At 56.3% G+C, this 14,916-nt stretch overlaps 2 protein-coding genes across 3 annotated transcripts in view; both read left to right on the top strand.

Annotated features, from left to right (window-relative positions):
* Nucleotides 1–4,698: 4,698 nt before the first annotated feature.
* LOC142906717 (uncharacterized) lies at nt 4,699–6,124 on the top strand (the record flags this gene model as incomplete). Its single annotated transcript, XM_076055090.1, has 1 exon — nt 4,699–6,124. A coding segment is annotated over one exon (1,323 nt), but the record flags the coding sequence as incomplete, so codon positions are not given.
* A 2,778-nt stretch (nt 6,125–8,902) lies between these two features.
* The window catches only part of LOC142906697 (uncharacterized), a 22,332-nt gene continuing 16,318 nt past the window's right edge, over nt 8,903–14,916 (top strand). For both annotated transcript variants that reach the window (XM_076055041.1, XM_076055042.1), the window contains exons 1-3: nt 8,903–8,990; nt 11,321–11,445; nt 13,723–13,801. In XM_076055041.1, the coding sequence (XP_075911156.1) occupies nt 8,941–8,990; nt 11,321–11,445; nt 13,723–13,801 (254 nt within the window). In that variant the 5' untranslated portion in view covers nt 8,903–8,940. The remainder of the gene's footprint in view (nt 8,991–11,320; nt 11,446–13,722; nt 13,802–14,916) is intronic.

Raw genomic sequence — 14,916 nt, 5'->3', positions numbered from 1 at the left:
AGTCTCCATGACCCCCTGTCCTCCTTGACCCCTGTCCCCCATGACCCCGTGACCCCCATGACCCCTGTTCCCCGTGACCCCTGCCCCCAGTGACCCCTGTCCCCCTTGACCCCTGTCCCTCTTGACCCCTGTCCTCTTGACCCCCGTGACCCCATGACCCCGTGTCTCAGTCTTCCAGAATGCTTTGTGGTCCCAATGGCCCTCTCTGACCGTGAGTTCAAGGATGGCGTCGATTTACTTCAGAGAGGAGCGAGGCCGGTGAGCACACCTCCTCACCCACTCCCTCACCTCCTCACCCACTCCCTCACCTCCTCACCCACTCCCTCACCTCCTCACCCACTCCCTCACCTCCTCCACCCACTCCCTCATCTCCTCACCCACTCCCTCACCTCCTCACCCACTCCCTCACCTCCTCACCCACTCCCTCACCTCCTCACCCGCTCCCTCACCTCCTCACCCACTCCCTCACCTCCTCACCCACTCCCTCACCTCCTCACCCACTCCCTCACCTCCTCACCCACTCCCTCACCTCCTCACCCACTCCCTCACCTCCTCACCCACTCCCTCACCTCCTCACCCACTCCCTCACCTCCTCACCCGACTCCCTCACCTCCTCACCCACTCCTCTCACCTCCTCACCCACTCCCTCACCTCCTCACCCACTCCCTCACCTCCTCACCCACTCCCTCACCTCCTCACCCACTCCCTCACCTCCTCACCCACTCCCTCACCTCCTCACCCACTCCCTCACCTCCTCACCCACTCCCTCACCTCCTCACCCACTCCCTCACCTCCTCACCCACCTCCCTCACCTCCTCACCCACTCCCTCACCTCCTCACCCACTCCCTCACCTCCTCACCCACGCCCTCCCACTCCCTACCTCCCCCTCCTCACTCCTCACCCACTCCCTCACTCCTACTCCTCACCTCCCACCTCACCCACTCCCTCACCTCCTCACCCACTCCCTCACCTCCTCACCCACTCCCTCACCTCCTCACCACTCCCTCACCTCCTCACCCACTCCCTCACCTCCTCACCCACTCCCTCACCTCCTCACCCACTCCCTCACCTCCTCACCCACTCCCTCACCTCCTCACCCACTCCTCACCTCCTCACCCACTCCCTCACCTCCTCACCCACTCCCTCACCTCCTCACCCACTCCCCACCTCCTCACCCACTCCCTCACCTCCTCACCCACTCCCTCACCTCCTCACCCACTCCCTCACCTCCTCACCCACTCCCTCACCTCCTCACCCACTCCCTCACCTCCTCCTCCCTCACCTCCTCACCCACTCCCTCACCTCCTCACCCACTCCCTCACCTCCTCACCCACTCCCTCACCTCCTCACCCACTCCCTCACCTCCTCACCCACTCACCCTCCTCACCTCTCACCCACTCCCTCACCTCCTCACCCACTCCCTCACCTCCTCACCCACTCCCTCACCTCCTCACCTACTCCTCACCTCCTCACCCACTCCCTCACCCACTCCCTCACCTCTCACCCACTCCCTCACCTCCTCACCCACTCCCTCACCTCCTCACCCACTCCCCCTCTCACCCACTCCCTCACCTCCTCACCCACTCCCTCACCTCCTCACCCACTCCCTCACCTCCTCACCCACTCCCTCACCTCCTCACCCACTCCCTCACCTCCTCACCCACTCCCTCACCTCCTCACCCACTCCCTCAGCCTCCTCACCCACTCCCTCACCTCCTCACCCACTCCCTCACCTCCTCACCCACTCCCTCACCTCCTCACCCACTCCCTCACCTCCTCACCCACTCCCTCACCTCCTCACCCACTCCCTCACCTCCTCACCCACTCCCTCACCTCCTCACCCACTCCCTCACCTCCTCACCCACTCCCTCACCTCCTCACCCACTCCCTCACCTCCTCACCCACTCCCTCACCTCCTCACCCACTCCCTCACCTCCTCACCCACTCCCTCACCTCCTCACCCACTCCCTCACCTCCTCACCCACTCCCTCACCTCCTCACCCACTCCCTCACCTCCTCACCCACTCCCTCACCTCCTCACCCACTCCCTCACCTCCTCACCCACTCCCTCACCTCCTCACCCACTCCCTCACCTCCTCACCCACTCCCTCACCTCCTCACCCACTCCCTCACCTCCTCACCCACTCCCTCACCTCCTCACCCACTCCCTCACCTCCTCACCCACTCCTCACCTCCTCACCCACTCCCTCACCTCCTCACCCACTCCCTCACCTCCTCACCCACTCCCTCACCTCCTCACCCACTCCTCACCTCCTCACCCACTCCCTCACCTCCTCACCCACTCCCTCACCTCCTCACCCACTCCCTCACCTCCTCACCCACTCCCTCACCTCCTCACCCACTCCCTCACCTCCTCACCCACTCCCTCACCTCCTCACCCACTCCCTCACCTCCTCACCCACTCCCTCACCTCCTCACCCACCTCCTCACCTCCTCACCCACTCCCTCACCTCCTCACCCACTCCCTCACCTCCTCACCCACTCCCTCACCTCCTCACCCACTCCCCACCTCCTCACCCACTCCCTCACCTCCTCACCCACTCCCTCACCTCCTCACCCACTCCCTCACCTCCTCACCCACTCCCTCACCTCCTCACCCACTCCCTCACCTCCTCACCCACTCCCTCACCTCCTCACCCACTCCCTCACCTCCTCACCCACTCCCTCACCTCCTCACCCACTCCCTCACCTCCTCACCCACTCCCTCACCTCCTCACCCACTCCCTCACCTCCCTCACCCACTCCCTCACCTCCTCACCCACTCCCTCACCTCCTCACCCACTCCCTCACCTCCTCACCCACTCCCTCACCTCCTCACCCACTCCCTCACCTCCTCACCCACTCCCTCACCTCCTCACCCACTCCTCACCTCCTCACCCACTCCCTCACCTCCTCACCCACTCCCTCACCTCCTCACCCACTCCCTCACCTCCTCACCCACTCCCTCATCTCCTCACCCACTCCCTCACCTCCTCACCCACTCCCTCACCTCCTCACCCACTCCCTCACCTCCTCACCCACTCCCTCACCTCCTCACCCACTCCCTCATCTCCTCACCCACTCCCTCACCTCCTCACCCACTCCCTCACCTCCTCACCCACTCCCTCACCTCCTCACCCACTCCCTCACCTCCTCACCCACTCCCTCACCTCCTCACCCACTCCCTCATCTCCTCACCCACTCCCTCACCTCCTCACCCACTCCCTCACCTCCTCACCCACTCCCCTCACCTCCTCACCCACTCCCTCACCTCCTCACCCACTCCCTCACCTACTCACCCGCTCCCTCACCCACTCCCTCACCTCCTCACCCACTCCCTCACCTCCTCACCCACTCCCTCACCTCCTCACCCACCCTCCCTCCTCACCTCCTCACATCCCCCGCCCCACTCCCTCACCTCCTCACCCACTCCCTCACCTCCTCACCTGCTCCCTCACCTACTCACCCACTCTCTCACCTCCTCACCCACTCCCTCACCTCCTCACCCACTCCCTCACCTCCTCACCCACTCCCTCACCTCCTCACCCACTCCCTCACCTCCTCACCCACTCCCTTACCTCCTCACCCACTCCCTCACCTCCTCACCCACTCCCTCACCTCCTCACCCACTCCCTCACCTCCTCACCCACTCCCTCACCTCCTCACCCACTCCCTCACCTCCTCACCTGCTCCCTCACCTACTCACCCACTCTCTCACCTCCTCACCCACTCCCTCACCTCCTCACCCACTCCCTTACCTCCTCACCCACTCCCTCACCTCCTCACCCACTCCCTCACCTCACCCACTCCCTCACCTCCTCACCCACTCCCTCACCTCCTCACCCCTCGCTCACCTACTCACCCGCTCCCTCACCCACTCCCTCACCTCCTCACCCACTCCCTCACCTCCTCACCCACTCCCTCACCTCCTCACCCACTCCCTCACCTCCTCACCCACTCCCTCACCTCCTCACCCACTCCCTCACCTCCTCACCTGCTCCCTCACCTACTCACCCACTCTATCACCTCCTCACCCACTCCCTCACCTCCTCACCCACTCCCTCTCCTCCTCACCCACTCCCTCACCTCCTCACCTGCTCCCTCACCTACTCACCCACTCTCTCACCTCCTCACCCACTCCCTCACCTCCTCACCCACTCCCTCACCTCCTCACCCACTCCCTCACCTCCTCACCCACTCCCTCACCTCCTCACCCACTCCCTCACCTACTCACCCACTCCCTCACCCACTTCCTCACCTCCTCACCCACTCCCTCACCTCCTCACCCACTCCCTCACCTCCTCACCCACTCCCTCACCTCCTCACCCACTCCCTCACCTCCTCACCCACTCTCACCTCCTCACCCACTCCCTCACCTCCTCACCCACTCCCTCACCTACTCACCCACTCCCTCACCCCCTACCCTCACCACCTCCTCACCCACTCCCTCACCTCCTCACCCACTCCCTCACCTCCTCACCCACTCCCTCACCTCCTCACCAACTCCCTCACCTCCTCACCCACTCCCTCACCTCCTCACCCACTCCCTCACCTACTCACCCACTCCCTCACCCACTTCCTCACCTCCTCACCCACTCCCTCACCTCCTCACCCACTCCCTCACCTCCTCACCCACTCCCTCACCTCCTCACCCACTCCCTCACCTCCTCACCCACTCCCCACTCTCACTCACCTCCCTCACCCACTCCCTCACCTCCTCACCCACTCCCTCACCTCCTCACCCACTCCCTCACCACCCTCACCCACTCCCTCACCTCCTCACCCACTCCCTCACCTCCTCACCCACTCCCTCACCTACTCACCCGCTCCCTCACCTACTCACCCCCTCGCTCACCTCCTCACCCACTCCCTCACCCACTCCCTCACCTCCTCACCTGCTCCCTCACCTCCTCACCCACTCCCTCACCTCCTCACCCACTCCCTCACCTCCTCACCCACTCCCTCACCTCCTCACCCACTCCCTCACCTCCTCACCCACTCCCTCACCTCCTCACCCACTCCCTCACCTCCTCACCCACTCCCTCACCTCCTCACCCACTCCCTCACCCACTTCTTCACCTCCTCACCCACTCCCTCACCTACTCACCCCCTCCCTCACCTCCTCACCCACTCCCTCACCTCCTCACCCACTCCCTCACCTCCTCACGCACTCCCTCACCCACTTCCTCACCTCCTCACCCGCTCCCTCACCTACTCACCCACTCCCTCACCTCCTCACCCACTCCCTCACCCACTCCCTCACCTCCTCACCCACTCCCTCACCTCCTCACCCACTCCCTCACCTCCTCACCCACTCTCTCACCCACTCCCTCACCTCCTCACCCACCTCCCTCACCTCCTCACCCACTCCCTCACCTCCTCACCCACTCCCTCACCTACTCACCCACTCCCTCACCTCCTCACCCACTCCCTCACCGCCTCACCCACTCCCTCACCTCCTCACCTGCTCCCTCACCTCCTCACCCACTCCCTCACCTCCTCACCCACTCCCTCACCTGCTCACCCACTCCCTCACCTCCTCACCCGCTCTCCCTCACCTCCTCACCCACTCCTTCACCTACTCACCCGCTCCCTCACCTACTCATCCCCTCGCTCACCTACTCACCCACTCCCTCACCTACTCACCCCGTCGCTCACCTACTCACCCGCTCGCTCACCTACTCACCCGCTCCCTCACCTCCTCACCCCCTCGCTCACCTACTCACCCGCTCACTTCACCTCCTCACCTGCTCCCTCACCTCCTCACCCGCTCTCCCTCACCTCCTCACCCACTCCTTCACCTACTCACCCGCTCCCTCACCTACTCATCCCCTCGCTCACCTACTCACCCACTCCCTCACCTACTCACCCCCTCGCTCACCTACTCACCCGCTCGCTCACCTACTCACCCGCTCCCTCACCTCCTCACCCCCTCGCTCACCTACTCACCCGCTCCCTCACCTCCTCACCCGCTCCCTCACCTCCTCACCCACTCCCTCACCTCCTCACCCCCTCCCTAACGTACTCACCCCCTCGCTCACCTCCTCACCCACTCCCTCACCTCCTCACCCACTCCCTCACCTCCTCACCCACTCCCTCACCTACTCACCTACTCCATCACCTACTCACCTACTCCATCACCTACTCACTCGCTCGCTCACCTACTCACCCCCTCGCTCACCTACTCACCCGCTCGCTCACCTACTCACCCACTCCCTCACCTACTCACCCCCTCGCTCACCTACTCACCCGCTCCCTCACCTCCTCACCCACTCCCTCACCTCCTCACCCACTCCCTCACCTACTCACCCACACCCTAACCTCCTCACCCACTCCCTCACCTCACCCACTCCCTCACCTACTCACCCACTCGCTCACCTCCTCACCCGCTCCCTCACCTACTCACCCACTCCCTCACCTCCTCACCCACTCCCTCACCTCCTCACCCCCTCCCTCACGTACTCACCCCCTCGCTCACCTCCTCACCCACTCCCTCACCTCCTCACCCACTCCCTCACCTCCTCACCCACTCCCTCACCTACTCACCTACTCCATCACCTACTCACCTACTCCATCACCTACTCACTCGCTCGCTCACCTACTCACCCCCTCGCTCACCTACTCACCCGCTCGCTCACCTACTCACCCACTCCCTCACCTACTCACCCCCTCGCTCACCTACTCACCCGCTCCCTCACCTACTCACCCACTCCCTCACCTACTCACCCACTCCCTCACCTCCTCACCCGCTCCCTCACCTACTCACCCACTCCCTCACCTCCTCACCCGCTCCCTCACCTACTCACCCACTCCCTCACCTACTCACCCACTCCCTCACCTCCTCACCCACTCCTTCACCTCCTCACCCACTCCCTCACCTCCTCACCCGCTCCCTCACCTACTCACCCACTCCCTCACCTCCTCACCCACTCCCTCGCCTACTCACCCGCTCCCTCACCTACTCACCCACTCCCTCACCTCCTCACCCGCTCCCTCACCTCCTCACCCACTCCTCACCTCCTCACCCACTCCCTCACCTACTCCCTCACCTCCTCACCCACTCCCTCACCTCCTCACCCACTCCCTCACCTACTCACCTGCTCCCTCACCTACTCACCCGCTCGCTCACCTCCTCACCCGCTCGCTCACCTCCTCACCCACTCCCTCACCTCCTCACCCACTCCCTCACCTCCTCACCCACTCCCTCACCTCCTCACCTGCTCCCTCACCCACTCACCCGCTCGCTCACCTCCCCACCTGCTCCCTCACCTCCTCACCCACTCCTCACCTACTCACCCGCTCCCTCACCTCCTCACCCGCTCCCTCACCTCCTCACCCACTCCCTCACCTCCTCACCTGCTCCCTCACCTCCTCACCCACTCCCTCACCTCCTCACCCGCTCCCTCACCTCCTCACCCGCTCCCTCACCTACTCACCCACTCCCTCACCTACTCACCCACTCCCTCACCTCCTCATCCACTCCCTCACCTCCTCACCCACTCCCTCACCTTCTCACCCACTCCCTCACCTCCTCACCCACTCCCTCACCCACTCCCTCACCTACTCACCTACTCCATCACCTACTCACCCGCTCGCTCACCTACTCACCCGCTCGCTCACCTACTCACCCGCTCGCTCACCTACTCACCCCCTCGCTCACCTCCTCACCCACTCCCTCACCTCCTCACCCACTCCCTCGCCTACTCACCCACTCCCTCACCTACTCACCCCCTCGCTCACCTACTCACCCACTCGCTCACCTACTCACCCCCTCGCTCACCTACTCACCCGCTCACTCACCTACTCACCCGCTCCCTCACCTACTCACCCACTCCCTCACCTCCTCACCCACTCCATCACCTACTCACCCACTCCCTCACCTACTCACCCCCTCGCTCACCTACTCACCCGCTCGCTCACCTACTCACCCGCTCGCTCACCTACTCACCCGCTCGCTCATCCACCCACCCACTCACTCACCTACCCACCTACCTACCTACCTACCCACCCACCCACCCACCTACCCTCCCACTTACCCACCTACCCACCCACCCACCTACCCACCCACCTACCCACCTACCCACCCACCCACCTACCCACCCACCTACCCACCCACCCACCTACCCACACACCCACCTACCTACTCACTCACCCACCCACCCACTCACTCACCCACCCACTCACCCACCCACTCACCCACCCACCCACTCACCCACCCACCCACTCACCCACCCACCCACCCACTCACCCACCCACCCACTCACCCACCCACCCACTCACCCACCCACTCACCCACCCACCTACCCACCCACCTACCCTCCCACCCACCTACCCACCCACCCACCTACCCACCCACCCACCTACCCACCCACCTACCCACCCACCCACCTACCTACCCACTCACCTACCTACCCACTCACTCACCCTCTCACCCACCCACCCACTCACCCACCCACTCACCCACCTACCCACCTACCCACCCACCTACCCACCCACCCACCTACCCACACACCCACCTACCTACCCACTCACCCACCCACCCACCCACTCACCCACCCACCCACTCACCCACCCACCCACCCACTCACCCACCCACCCACTCACCCACCAACCCACCCACTCACCCACCCACTCACCCACCCACCTACCCACCCACCTACCCTCCCACCCACCTACCCACCCACCCACCTACCCACCTACCCACTCACCTACCCACTCACCTACCCACCCACCCACCTACCCACCCACCTACCCACCCACCCACCTACCTACCCACTCACTCACCCTCTCACCCACCCACCCACTCACCCACCCACCCACTCACCCACCTACCCACCTACCCACCCACCTACCCACCCACCTACCCACCCACCCACCCACCTACCCACCCACCCCAGGTGTGGTGCTGGAGTCACCCCAGTGGTGCGTCTCTTGTCAAGATGTCTCTGCTGAAGGCAGACATTGACGCTCCGGCCGGTCTGGAGCGCAGGTGAGAGTCGGCCATTGTGAGTCCGCTGATGATGATGCTGATGATGATGATATTACTACTGATGATGATACTACTACTGATGATGATACTACTGATGATGATGCTACTACTGATTATGATGCTACTACTGATGATGATGCTACTACTGATGATGATATTACTACTGATGATGATGCTACTACTGATGATGATGATGCTACTACTGATGATGATGCTACTACTGATGATGATGATGATGCTACTACTGATGATGATACTACTACTAATGATGATACTACTACTGATGATATTACTACTGATGACGATACTGCTGCTGATGACGATACTTACACTACTACCGATGATGATGCTACTACTGATTATGATGATGCTACTACTGATGATGATATTACTACTGATGATGATGCTACTACTGATGATGATATTACTACTGATGATGATACTACTACTGATGATGATGCTACTACTGATGATGATGCTACTACTGATGATGATACTACTACTACTGATGATGATATTACTACTGATGATGATGCTACTACTGATGATGATGATACTGCTGCTGCTGCTGATGATGATGATAGTACTACTGATGATGATGATACTACTGATGATGATGATGATACTACTACTGATGATGATACTACTACTGATGATGATACTACTACTGATGATGATACTACTACTGATTATGATACTACTGATGATGATGATGATACTACTACTGATGATGATACTACTACTGATGATGATACTACTGCTGCTGATGACGATACTACTACTGATGACACTACTACTGATGATGATACTACTACTACTGCTGATGACGATACTACTACTGATGACACTACTACTGATGATACTACTACTGATGATGATGATGATACTACTACTGATGATGATACTACTACTGATGATACTACTACTGATGATACTACTACTGATGATGATGATACTACTACTGATGATGATACTACTACTACTGCTGATGACGATACTACTACTGATGACACTACTACTGATGATGCTGCTACTGCTGATGATGATGCTGCTACTACTGATGATGATACTACTGCTGATGACGATACTACTACTGCTGATGATGATACTACTACTGCTGATGATGATACTACTACTGATGATGATGATACTACTACTGATGATGATGATGATACTACTACTGCTGATTTATGATACTACTACTGATGATGATGATGCTACTACTGCTGATGATGATGATGATGCTACTACTGCTGATGACGATACTACTACTGATGATGATACTACTACTGATGATGATGATGACACTACTACTACTGATGATGATGATGCTAGTGATGATGATACTACTACTACTGCTGATGACGATACTACTACTGATGATGATGCTACTACTACTGCTGATGATACTAGTTCTACTGATGATGATACTACTCCTACTGCTGATGACGATACTACTACTGATGACACTACTACTGATGATGATGCTGCTACTGCTGATGATGATGACACTACTACTGATGATGATAATGACACTACTACTGATGATGATGATGATGATGACACTACTACTGATGATGATGACACTACTACTGATGATGATGATGACACTACTAGTGATGATGACGACACTACTACTGATGACACTACTACTGATGATGACGACACTACTACTGATGACACTACTACTGATGATGACGACACTACTACTACTGATGACGATACTACTACTGATGATGATGATGACACTACTACTACTGATGATGATGATGACACTACTAGTGATGATGACGACACTACTACTGATGACACTACTACTGATGATGACGACACTACTACTGATGACACTACTACTGATGATGACGACACTACTACTGATGATGATGACACTACTACTGATGATGATGATGATGACACTACTACTGATGATGATGACACTACTACTGATGATGATGACACTACTACTACTGATGATGATGACACTACTACTGATGATGATGATGACACTACTACTGATGATGATGACACTACTACTGATGATGATGATGACACTACTGATGATGATGATGACACTACTACTGATGATGATGATGACACTACTACTGATGATGATGACACTACTACTGATGATGATGACAATACTACTGATGATGATGACACTACTACTGATGATGATGATGACACTACTACTGATGATGATGACACTACTACTGATGATGATGACACTACTACTGATGATGATGACACTACTACTGATGATGATGACACTACTACTAGTGATGATGATGACACTACTAGTGATGATGACGACGCTGATGCCGCCCTCCCAGGATGCTGTGGGCAGTGCCGGCCTGCGACCTCCGCTCGGCCCAGGAGGTGGCCCTCTCGCAGCTGCTGGGCCGGCCACATGAGCTGCAGGCCTCCTACAGCCGCCTCAGGCAGGGCTGCCTCTGTGGTGAGATGGGCGGAGATGACCTGGAGATGTGAAGAGATGCATCTTTATCTTTGTGTGTGTGTTTGTGTGTGTGTCTGTGTGTGTTTATCTGTGTGTGTGTGTTTATCTTTGTGTGTGTGTGTTTATCTTTGTGTGTGTGTATATCTGTGTGTGTGTTTATCTTTGTGTGTGTGTATCTGTGTGTGTGTGTATCTGTGTCTGTGTTTATCTGTGTGTGTGTGTGTTTATCTTTGTGTGTGTGTGTTTATCTGTGTGTGTGTGTTTATCTTTGTGTGTTTGTGTTTATCTTTGTGTGTGTGTGTGTTTGTGTTTATCTTTGTGTGTGTGTGTGTTTATCTGTGTGTGTGTTTATCTGTGTGTGTGTATCTGTGTGTGTGTTTATCTTTGTGTGTGTGTGTGTGTTTGTGTTTATCTTTGTGTGTGTGTGTGTGTTTATCTGTGTGTGTGTATCTGTGTGTGTGTTTATCTTTGTGTGTTTGTGTTTATCTGTGTGTGTGTTTGTGTTTATCTGTGAGTGTGTTTATCTTTGTGTGTGTGTGTTTATCTTTGTCTGTGTGTGTTTATCTGTGTGTGTGTTTATCTTTGTGTGTTTGTGTTTATCTTTGTGTGTGTGTTTATCTTTGTGTGTGTTTGTGTTTATCTGTGTGTGTGTATCTGTGTGTGTGTTTATCTTTGTGTGTTTGTGTTTATCTGTGTGTGTGTGTGTTTATCTTTGTGTGTGTGTATCTGTGTGTGTTTGTGTGTGTGTGTGTGTTTATCTTTGTGTGTGTGTATCTGTGTGTGTGTTTATCTGTGTGTGTTTGTGTGTGTGTGTGTTTATCTGTGTGTGTGTTTATCTGTGTGTGTGTGTCTGTGTGTGTGTTTATCTGTGTGTGTGTTTATCTGTGTGTGTTTATCTTTGTGTGTTTGTGTTTATCTGTGTTTGTGTTTATCTTTGTGTGTGTGTGTGTTTGTGTTTATCTTTGTGTGTGTGTGTGTTTATCTGTGTGTGTGTATCTGTGTGTGTGTTTATCTTTGTGTGTGTGTGTTTATCTGTGTGTGTGTGTTTATCTGTGTGTGTGTTTTTTTCTTTGTGTGTGTGTGTTTATCTGTGTGTGTGTGTTTATCTGTGTGTGTTTATCTGTGTGTGTGTCTGTGTGTGTGTGTGTCTGTGTGTGTGTGTGTGTTTATCTGTGTGTGTGTGTGTGTGTTTATCTGTGTGTGTGTGTGTATCTGTGTGTGTGTGTGTCTGTGTGTGTGTCTATGTGTGTGTGTCTGTGTGTGTGTGTTTATCTGTGTGTGTGTGTGTCTGTGTGTGTCTGTGTGTGTGTGTGTGTCTATCTGTGTGTGTGTTTATCTGTGTGTGTGTTTATCTGTGTGTGTGTATCTGTGTGTGTGTATCTGTGTGTGTGTTTATCTGTGTGTGTGTGTCTGTGTGTGTGTGTGTGTGTCTGTGTGTGTGTCTATCTGTGTGTGTGTGTTTATCTGTGTGTGTGGGTGTGTGTGTGTCTATCTGTGTGTGTGTGTGTTTATCTGTGTGTGTGGGTGTCTTTGTCTGTGTGTGTGTCTATCTATGTGTGTGTGTATGTCTGTGTGTGCGTCTATCTGTGTGTGTTTATCTGTGTGTGTGTGTCTGTGTGTGTGTGTGTGTGTCTCTGTGTGTGTCTATCTGTGTGTGTCTCTCTGTGTGTGTGTGTCTATCTGTGTGTGTGTCTGTGTGTGTCTGTGTTTGTGTGTGTGTGTGTCTGTGTGCGTGTGTGTGTCTGTGTGTGTGTCTATCTGTGTGTGTGTGTCTATCTCTGTGTGTCTATCTGTGTGTGTCTTATCTGTGTGTGTCTATCTGTGTGTGTGTCTGTGTGTGTCTATCTGTGTCTGTGTATCTGTGTGTGTGTCTATCTGTGTGTGTGTATCTGTGTGTGTGTCTATCTGTGTGTGTGTATCTGTGTGTGTGTCTATCTGTGTGTGTGTGTCTGTGTGTGTGTCTGTGTGTGTGTGTGTCTATCTGCGTGTGTGTGTCTGTGTGTGTGTCTGTGTGTGTGTGTCTATCTGCGTGTGTGTCTATCTGTGTGTGTCTATCTGTGTGTGTGTCTATCTGTGTGTGTGTCTATCTGTGTGTGTCTATCTGTGTGTGTCTATCTATGTGTGTGTCTCTGTGTGTGTGTCTATCTGTGTGTGTGTCTATCTGTGTGTGTGTGTCTGTGTGTGTGTGTGTGTGTCTATCTGTGTGTGTCTATCTGTGTGTGTGTCTATCTGTGTGTGTCTATCTGTGTGTGTGTCTATCTGTGTGTGTCTATCTAGACACTAGTGATGTCTACTGGTCACAAGACAACAAGTGGCTGTCTCTCCTCGATGCGTCTGGCTGGCTTCAGCACGTGAGGTACACAAACACAACAACAACAACCGCCATTCGCCACTAAGTGGCGGTGACGTCACCACGACGCTTGTGCCAGGCTATGTGCACCCTGAGGCCACGTGAAGTGTCGAACGCCCGCTGGCAGGAGGTCACGGGGCAGACCCAGGTGCCACGGGTCGACTGACTGAGATGACTGGCTGATGCACCACCTGTGCCCCCTACTGTGCCATCCTGCTGTGCTTTAGTCACCCGGCGCTCCGCTCGTTGTTGTGAGCGTCGCTCCTCCGCCCTCCGTTGTTGTTGGAGGGCGACTGCCTCCAACTGCCCAGTAGCGTCCTTCACGAGCCTCCTCCACAGAGGCCGATCTTGACACCGCTGGTACCAGTCATCGGCAAGTCCACTCAGCTCCACGTCCTCCTGTACCACATCACTCCATCTCTTCTCTAGCCCGTGCCGCGCCCGTTTAGCCCCCTCGATCCGGCCGAACAAAAGTGGTGGCTGGGCATGCGGTGGCTGGGCATGCGGGCTACATAACCCAGCCATCGCAGCCTTGCCTGCCGGAGGAGCTCACCGATGGGACCGTGCCCAGATCTTTCAAGGATTTGTGAGCTCCTCACACAATCCAGCCTGGTTAAACCCAGGATGGATCGTTGGCAGGCCAGCCTAAATGTTTCTAACTGGCGAAGATGTTCCATTAGGGGGGGTCCACGTTTCGCAAGCGTAGAGAAGGGAGGGAATGACCGTGGCCGAGAAGACCTGAAGCTTAGTGCGGAGCGACAGACCAGGTAACTTCCACACAGCGTTACGCAACCGATGAAAAGATATTGCCGCTCGACTGATTCGCAGTGAGACCTCTGCTGTTAAACTGGAGCCGGTCGTAAGCACACTGCCCAGGTATGGGAAACTCTCCACTCCAGACACACACGCACACGCACAGACACACACGCGCACGCACAGACACACACGCGCAGACACGCACACACACATGCGCACACACACATACGCACACACGCACGTGCACGCACACCCACACACACCCACACACGCCCACACATGCACACACACACAAGCACACACGCACACACACAAAGACAAAGACCCCCCGTGTAGCCTGCAACAGACTGTAGGGGCAAGTGCTG

This window comes from Petromyzon marinus, chromosome 69, assembly GCF_048934315.1.
Source record: "Petromyzon marinus isolate PM22_M1 ecotype Great Lakes invasive population chromosome 69, UKy_Petmar_22M1.pri1.0, whole genome shotgun sequence".
In the NCBI taxonomy this organism is placed as follows: Eukaryota; Metazoa; Chordata; class Hyperoartia; order Petromyzontiformes; family Petromyzontidae; genus Petromyzon; species Petromyzon marinus.
Note: the sequence above shows the minus strand (reverse complement) of the source record. Positions and strands in the feature narration are given on the sequence as shown.